Source organism: Tupaia chinensis, unplaced genomic scaffold, assembly GCF_000334495.1.
Source record: "Tupaia chinensis unplaced genomic scaffold, TupChi_1.0 Scaffold000201_1, whole genome shotgun sequence".
In the NCBI taxonomy this organism is placed as follows: Eukaryota; Metazoa; Chordata; class Mammalia; order Scandentia; family Tupaiidae; genus Tupaia; species Tupaia belangeri.
The window spans coordinates 3026316-3035252 of NW_006159676.1; the positions used below are offsets into that span (position 1 = coordinate 3026316).

Here is an 8937-nt window from a genome sequence, read left to right on the forward strand (position 1 = left end):
GAAGGTGTTTGGCAGGTGTTATAGTGGCTGGAGCACTGGAATCCCACATGGTCAACTGCAATGTGAGTCCCAGACCCGGGCGCTTGAAAATCACGCCAGGCGTGTCTATATGCATGCTCAATATCCCAGGAGGAGAAGGAATTGGAGGAGGTCATTCCTCACCCAGGGGTGCCTTTTCACTTTTCATGCTACTGTCTCTCCCTTGCTCTGCTGAGTGCAAGTGCTCAAAACCAAGAAAAATCTAAAAAACAAAAACAAAAGCCAAAACCAATGGGGTGTGGCCTGCAGGCGGCATGGTGGTTAAAGCCCTGGACTTCATATAGCCACGGTTCCATTCCCAAACCTACAGCTTAAAAAATCATGCCAGGTGCATGTGTGTGCATGCCTAAAATCCCGAGAGGAGAATGGAGGAGAAGGGATTGAGGCATGGCCATCCCCCTTGGAGGGTGATTTCTCACTCTCCCTCTTACTTTCTGCCTCTCCCCTGCAAGCAGTCATACCTTACGGCAAAAATCTAAAAAATCAAACTTTCAACCAGGAGCCAGACAGTGGTGGAAAATGGAGGAACTAGACCTACGTAAGAAGGTGCTAGGTATCTGGGGCCAGCAGTGGCATGGTGATTAAAGGCACTACATTTGCACATGGCTGACTGTGGTTCAAGTCCCAGACGTGGTAAATTGCTTTCCCCCCGCCCCTTTCTCTCTCTCACTGTCTCTATCTGGCCAAATTAAAAAATAATAATAACAGGGACCAGCAGGTGGCGTGGTGGTTAAGGGCACTGGACTCCCACATGGCCGACTGTGGTTCGAGTCTCAGATCTGACAGCTTGCTTTCTCACTTTCCCTCTCTTTATCTCTCTCGCTCACTCTGTCTCTCTCTGGTCAAATTTTTAAAACATCAATATTTAAATAAATTAATAATAATAATAACAACAAATGAAGTTGATAAATAAATCATAAAAAAATTTTAAAACCAAAGGTGCTAGGTACCTGACCCAGGGCCTCCTTGTACACACCAGGCCTGTATATGTACCTATAATGCTGTCTGGCTGGGGCTGGGGGTGGACCTTAGCTTTAGGACCCTGTTTGTCAGGAGACCCTGTATCTCTCTCTCTCTCTCTCTCTCTCAGAGGGAATAAATAAATATGCTTTTAAACAATGCAGCTGGATCTCTCTCTCTCTCTCAAAGGAAATAAATAAATACACTTTTAAAAAATGCAGCTGGGGGACCAGCAGATAGTATAATGGTGATGTCGCTGGACTCCCACATAGTCAACCATGGTTCAAGTCCCAGACCCAGCGGTTCTAAAACTCACACCAGGCAAGTGCATATGAGTGCCCAAATTCCGAGAGGAGAATGGAGGAGAAGGGATTGTGGGGTGGCCATCCCCCCTGGGGGGTGATGTCTCGCTTTCTGTCTCTCTGTCTCTCTCTGTCTGTCTGCCCTATAGCAAAAGCCTCTTAAAAAACAAACAAACAAACAAACTTACCAGATGCATGTGTATGCAAGGCCAAAATATCCTAGGGTGGAGGTCCAGTAGGTGGCGTGGTGGTTAAGGCACTGAACTCCCACATGGCTGACCACGGTTTGAGTCCCAGACCTGATAGCTTGCTTTCTTACTTTCCTTCTCTCTCTCTCTCACTCTCTCTCTCTGTTTCTCTCTGCTGAGCACACGTGCCCTGTAGCAAATTGAAAATTAAAAAAAAAAGATAAATAATTCTTTAAAAAAATATATCAATAGGATGAAGAAATAGAGGAGAAGGGATTGTGGTATTACCATACAACTTTTTGGACTGCTTTGTTCCCCTCTCTGTTTCCCTCTGGAGACTCTACATGCGTTCTTTCTTTCTTTCTTTCTTTCTTTCTTTCTTTCTTTCTTTCTTTCTTTCTTTTTTAAAAGAAAGAATTATTCTATTAAGCTTTATTTATTCACTCATTTATTTTAATTTGACCAAAGAGAGACACACAGAGAGGGAAAGTGAGAAAGCGAGCCGCCAGATCTGGGTCTTGAACCATAGTTGGCCATGTGGGAGTCCAGCACCCTTAACCATCACACCACCTGCTGGTCCCCTATGCCTTCTGACAAATAGAAAAAGAAAAGGAAAAACAGGGGTTGGCAAATGGCATGGTGGTTAAAGGGACTGGATTCCCACATGGCTGACTATGGTGTGAGTCTCAGACGGAGCAGCCTGCTTTTTCTCTCTCTGTCTCTCTCTGGTCTAATTTAAACATAATAATAACAAGGGGTCAGCAGGTGGTGTGGTGGTTAAATCGATGGACTCCCACCTGGTCGACCATGGTTCAAGTCTCGGACCTGGTGGCTGGCTTTCTCACTTTCCTTCTCTCTGTGTTTCTGTCTTTCTCTGGTCAAATGAAAATGATTGAACGAATAAAAACTAAGTAATTCTTTTAAAAAAAAAGTGAAAGGACTTGAAAATGAAGAAAATAACTTATGACCTGGATTATGTCCTCTCCCTCCCAATTCACATTTGAGTCACTGAACCTCGGAATCTCAGAATGTGACTGTGTAGGGATACAGAACCTTTAATGAAAGAATTAAGTCAGATTGAAGAACCTACTCCATTCTGACTGGTCTCTTGAGGAGAAGAGGAAGAGAAATCAAGGACATGTGCTCACAAGGCCACTGAGGACACAAGGAGCTGTTATCTGCAGGCAGTCACAGGAGCCTCAAGAAAAGCATTCCTGGGGACACTCTGACATTGTTGTTTATAGACTCTAGATCTGTGAGAAATTCAATTTCTGTTGCTTAAACCATTTAATGTGTATTATTATGTATGACAGCCTCAGCAAACTAATATACCAAATGTTTGACCTCTAAATCAAGAGAAAAAAGAGGGCCCTGCAGTTGGTGTAATGGCTGTGTCGCTGGACTCCCACATATTTTTTTTGGAGAGATTTTCACTGTAGGGCGCGTGCGCTCGCCAGACAGACAGAGAGAGACATAGAGACAGAAAGCGAGAAATCACCCCCCAGGGGGGATGGTCACGCCGCAATCCCTTCTCCTCCATTCTCCTCTCGGGATCTTGGGCACGCACGCACACGCGCCCGGCGTGAGTTTTAAGCCACCGGGTCCGGGACACGAACCGCGGTCGACTACGTGGGAGTCCAGCGACATAGCCATTACACTAACTGCTGGTTCCCATAATTCTTTTTTTTTAAAGTGTTTTTTTTTAATGTTTGATTTTTATTTATTTATTCATTTGTTTATTTCAATTTGACCAGAGAGGGACAGAGAGAGAGAGAGAGAGAGAGAGTGAGCAAGCTGTCAAGTCCAGGACTTGAACCATGGTCGGCCATGTGGGAATCCAGTACCCTTAACTACCACGCCACTCACCGGCTCCCAATAAATAATTCTTAAAAATTAATAATAACAAATGGAATTAAATAAATAAATCTTATAAAACAAACAACAAAAAAACTCACGCCAGGTACATGTGCGTGTGTGCCCAATATCCTGAGAAGAGAATGGAAGGCAGGGGATTGTGGTATAGCCATCTCCCCTGAGATTTCTCGCTTTCTGTCTCTCTGTTTCTGTCTCTCCAGTAAGCACATGCACTCTGTAGCAAAAATCTCTCAACAAAAAAAAAAAAAAAGAAAGAAAGAAAGAAAAGAAAAAGAAAAAGGAAGGGTTATTTGGAATTTCATAAATTCTCTTTACAAAGAAACAAGTTACTATAATTTATCGTCATAACCAGGTGACTCTACTGTCTAGTGTTTACCAAAACACTCATACTCCAAGGAAGGCTTATGCCCTGGGGGCCTGACCAGTGCCAAGTCCCAGACCCTCCTTTACCCAGGAAGAAAAGCCAGATTCAATCAGCCAGTCAGATTGAGAACCAGTTTTAGAAGCTGTAGCCCATGCAATTAGACAAGAAAAAGAATAAGTTATGTAAGTTTCAGAAGATAGGAATCTCGGCTGGGAGGTAACATACCTCTTATGTATGTATATGATAATGTCCTCAGAATTTGATGTTCATGATAAAATGATTCATCTAAATACACGAGCACCGATTTATGGTCCTTCCTGTAACGCATAACAATGCTATGAAATCAGTTCCGTCACTTCGTCTATGTGCAGATTGAAGCTTAGAGAGGTTAAGCAACTGGCCCTAAGGCATGCAGTGAGTCACTGGTGCAGTCAGAGCCACCCGAATCCTGCCTGCATCCCATCTTCTGCAGCAGTTGTATGCAAACTTTCTTTCTTTTTAAATTTTGCTATAGGTTATGTGCACTCACTGGAGATAAAGAGGGAGAGAGAGAGAAAGCATACCCCAGAGGGTATAGCCATGCGACAATCCCTTCTGCTCTATTTCTCTCTTCTTTCTGGGTTTTGGACACACGTGTACACACTCCCAGAGTGTTTTGCAAGCCACTGGGTCCAGGACTCGAACTGCACAGTTGGCCACACAGGATCTGGCCACATTAACCATGATGCCACCAGCTGGCCCTACAAACTTTCTTAAAGTATTTTAAATTCGCTTGAGCCAGGAGGGATCAAGAGATGGTGTAATGGCGATGTCACTGGATTCCCTTGGAGTCGACCGTGGTTCGAGCCCCAGATCTGGCGAGTTAAAACTCATGCTGGGCATGTGTGCATGCGTGCCCATGATCCCAAAAGGAGACTGGAGGAGAAGGGATTGTGGCATGGCCAATCCCCCCAGGGGGTGATTTCTCGTTTTCTGTCTCCAGCGAGTGCATGTGCCCTACAGCAAAAATCCCTCAAAAAAAATAAAAAATCTGGGACAGGAGTTGGCACCCTACAGCAAAAATCCCTCCAAAAAAAAAAATCTGGGACAGGAGTTGGCGTGTGGTTAAGGTACTGGATCTCACATGGCTGACTGTGAGGTTCAAATCCCAGACCTAGTACCTTGAAAAACAAGTCACGCCGTCAAGTGGCATGGTGGTTAAAGGCGCTGGACTCCCACATGGCCGAACACGGTTCAAGTCTCGGACCTGGTGGTTTGCTTTCTCACTTCCTCTCTCTCTCTCTGTCTCTCTCTGATCAAACTGGAAAATAATAATGATAATAATAATAATAAATAAAGTTAAATAAAATAATTGTTTAAAAAAAAAAACAAAAAACAAGCTGGGATGGGACCAGCAAGTGGCATGATGGTTAAAATGTTGTATTCCCACATGGCTGACCACAGTTCAAGTCCCAGACCTGACAGCTTGAAAATCATGCTGGGCACGTGTGTGTGTGCCCAAAATACTAAGAGAAGAATGAAGGATAAGGGGGACCAACAGATGGCATAATGGTTACATCACTGGACTCCTACGTAGTTGACTGTGGTTTGAATCCTGGACCCAGTGGCTTTAACACTGTGTGTGTGTGTGTGTGTGTGTGTGTGTGTGTGTGCCCCGAATCCTGAGAGGAGATTGGAGAAGGGATTGTAGTATGGCCATTCTTCCTGGAAGATGATTTCTCACTTTCTGTCTCCGTGTCACTCTCTGTGTCTCTGGCAAGCGCAAGCTCCCCATAGCAAAATTATCTCTCTCTAAAAAAAAAAAAAAAGTTTACCAAAAATAAATGGCGGGACCAGCAGGTGGCTTGGTGGTTAAGGCACTGCACACTCCCACATGACCGACACAGTTCGCGTCCCAGACCTGGTGGATTGCTTTCTAAGCAACCCTTGGTACTAAACATAGTTGACTCTCTACATCTGTGGGGTCTGCATCCGTGGATTCTACCAGCTTCAGATTGAAAATATATGGGGAGGGGCCAGCAGCTGCCATAGTGGTTCGGGCGCTGGACTCCCACTTGGCAGATCATGGTTCAAGTTCCAGACCTGGTGGCTTGCTTTCTCACTTTCCCTCTCTCTGGTGAGTAGACGTGCCCTGTAGCAAATTGAAAAATAAAAATGATAGGGACCAACAGATGGTGTAATGGCTACATCACTGGACTCCCATGTAGTCAACCATGGTTCGAGTCCCAGACCCAGTGGCTTAAACTCACGCAGGGCGCGTGTGCGTGCATGCCCAAGATCTCGAGAGAAGAATGGAGGAGAAGGGATTGCGGCATGGCCAAACCCCCTGGGGGGTGATTTCTCCCTTTCTGTCTCTCTGTCTCTTTCTGTCTTTCTGGTGAGCGCACGCGCTCTATAGTAAAAACCTCTCAAAAAAAAAAAGAAAGTGAGAAGTCCCCCCTCTCCCCAGGGGGGATGGCCATGCAGCAATCCCTTCTCCATTCTCCTCTCGGAATCTTGGGTACACACACACATGCGCCTAGGATGAGGTTTAAGCCACCAGGTCCAGGACTTGAACCGCAGTTGACTACGTGGGAGTCCAGTGATGTAACCATGATCCCATCTGCTGGCCCCCTCCACTCAGGATTTTGGGCTCTTATACACGAGCCCAGCATGAGTTTTAAGCTGCCGGGTCCAGGAGTCGAACCGTGGTGGACTATGTGGGAGTCCAGTTACGGCCATCTACTGATCCCAATCATTCTTTTTTTTTTTTGGAGAGATTTTCACTGTAGGGCATGTGCGCTCGCCAGACAGACAGAGACATAGAGACAGAAAGTGAGAAATCACCCCCCAGGGGGGGATGGTCACGCCGCAATCCCTTCTCCTCCATTCTCCTCTCGGGATCTTGGGCACGCACGCACACACACCCAGCGTGAGTTTTAAGCCACCGGGTCCGGGACACGAACCGCGGTTGACTACGTGGGAGTCCAGCGACATAGCCATTACGCTAACTGCTGGTTCCCCCAATCATTCTTTTCTACAAAAACAACACTCCACCCTCAAAAACCAAACCCACATTTTTGGGGGCATTGGAGATGTCCCCCCATCTCTCGCCCACCCTATGTGTGGCCCTGGGCCCCAGGGGAAGACTCTTGGTGGTCTTCAAGGCCCTGGCGCCAGAGTGTGGGGGGAGCATTAACCCCTTCACTGCCTGCATCCTGCTCACCACCCTCCTCCACCCTCCCCTCCATCTCCCGCGCGCCCTGCAGCGTCTCCTTCTGCACATTCCTGGCGCACGAGTACCCGGACCTGGTCCACAAGGTTATCATGATCAACGGGGGAGGCCCCACGGCGCTGGAGCCCAGCTTCTGCTCCATCTTCAATATGCCCACCTGCGTCCTCCACTGCCTGTCGCCCTGCCTGGCCTGGAGCTTCCTCAAGTGAGCGTCCCCACCCCAAAGCCTCTGATCCTGACTCTGACATCTCCCAGGTTTCGGTGGGAGGGAAGCTTCAAGGGTGGTTGGGCGTGGTCAAGTTAGGGCCACGCCTCCAGATGGGCTGGAAAGGGCGTGGCCTCGAGGGAGCTAGTCGGGACTCTGGGCCTTCGGTTTTCGGAGTCCGTTGATGTTACGGGGCCACAGCCAGGACCCTCGCGGAGAATGATTGTACAAAAGCCACCATCCGCCTCTTCCAGCGCTATGGCCGAGGGACACCCCCTTATGCTTGATCCTGGGACCCATGCCCTGCAAGGACCTCCAGGGACCGGTCCCATAGCCCAGGATCCAACCCCACAACCCCCCTCACTCCTCGGAGCTGGGAGCTATCGTTGCCCAAGAGGAGGGATGGCATTGGGACACCCCTTAACAGCCGGAGACACGAGGGACTCTAACGCTGCATCTCATCACCAGGGCCGGCTTTGCCCGCCAAGGAGCCAAAGAGAAGCAGTTGCTGAAGGAGGGCAACGCGTTCAACGTGTCTTCCTTCGTGCTGCGGGCCATGATGAGCGGCCAGTACTGGCCCGAGGGCGACGAGGTGTACCACGCGGAGCTCACGGTGCCCGTCCTGCTCGTCCACGGCATGCACGACAAGTTCGTACCAGTGGAGGAAGACCAGCGCATGGCCGAGGTAGGGCTGCAGCACTGGGACGCCACACCCCCTGCATCCTGGGTTTGCAGCCTCGGGGGCGTGGCCTTTAGATAGACCAGGCTTCTGGAAAAGCCTGGCTCTAAATAGTCATAGTCTCTGGGCAGCTGCAGCCTCTAGATGGGCGTGGTCTGTGGGTGGGCGTGGCTTGGGATGAGCATCGTTTCTGGGTAGGCGTGGCCTCTAGATGGGCACCTTCTCTAGGCAGGTATAGACTCTGGAGGGGCGTGGTCTATAGATGGGCGTGGGTCGGAAACGCTGTTTCTAGGTGGGCGTGGCCTCTAGATAAGCGTTGCTCTGATCGGTCGTTTCTAGGTGGGCGTGGTCTCAATATAGTTTGGCCAAGGCAAACAGCGACCTTAACTCTATAGTCAAATTAAAAAATCCAGAAAGCAGAGCTGCCTGTATAGGAGTTAATAATTCTGCCCCAGAGGGACCAGCAGTTAGCATAATGGCTATGTCGTTGTAGTCGGCAACGGTTCGAGTACCGGACCCGGTGGCTTAAACTCACGTTGGGCGCGTGTGCGTGTGTGCCCAAGATCCCGAGAGGAGAATGAAGGAGAAGGGATTGCGGCGTGGCCATCCCCGCCCCCCCTGGGGGGGGCGATTTCTTGCTTTCTGTCTCTCTGTCTCTCTCTGTCGTTCTGGGGACCCAAGGCCCCCAATAGCCAAAAAAAAAAGAAAAAAAAAAAAAAAAAAAACCTCTCCCCAAAAAAGCAATTATGCACCAGAGACCGGTATGTGGTGGGGTGGTTAAAGGCTCTGAACTCCCCACATGACCACCTGTGGTTCAAATCCTGGACCTGGCAGCTTGATCTCTCTCTCTCTCTCTCTCTATTTCTCTGGTCAAAACTGAAAAATAATGATAATAAACAAATAATTCTTTTTTTAAATAATTTTTTCAGTTTAACTTTATTTATTTTTTATTTTAATTTGACCAGAGAGAGACAGAACAAACAACAGAGAAAAAGTGAGAAAGCATACTCACCAACGAATAATTCTCTTTAAAAAATTATTCACAAGGTGCGACCAGCAGTTAGCATAATGGCTATGTCGCTGGACGCCCATGAAGTCGACCGCGGATTGC

The 8937-nt window shown here is 48.0% G+C and overlaps 1 protein-coding gene across 4 annotated transcripts in view; it reads left to right on the top strand.

Annotated features, from left to right (window-relative positions):
• Positions 1–8937, top strand: part of ABHD8 (abhydrolase domain containing 8) — a 15004-nt gene that overhangs the window by 3078 nt on the left and 2989 nt on the right. For all 4 annotated transcript variants that reach the window (XM_027771304.1, XM_006147134.3, XM_027771306.1 and 1 more), the window contains exons 3-4: positions 6977–7147; positions 7616–7832. In XM_027771304.1, the coding sequence (XP_027627105.1) occupies positions 6977–7147; positions 7616–7832 (388 nt within the window). The remainder of the gene's footprint in view (positions 1–6976; positions 7148–7615; positions 7833–8937) is intronic.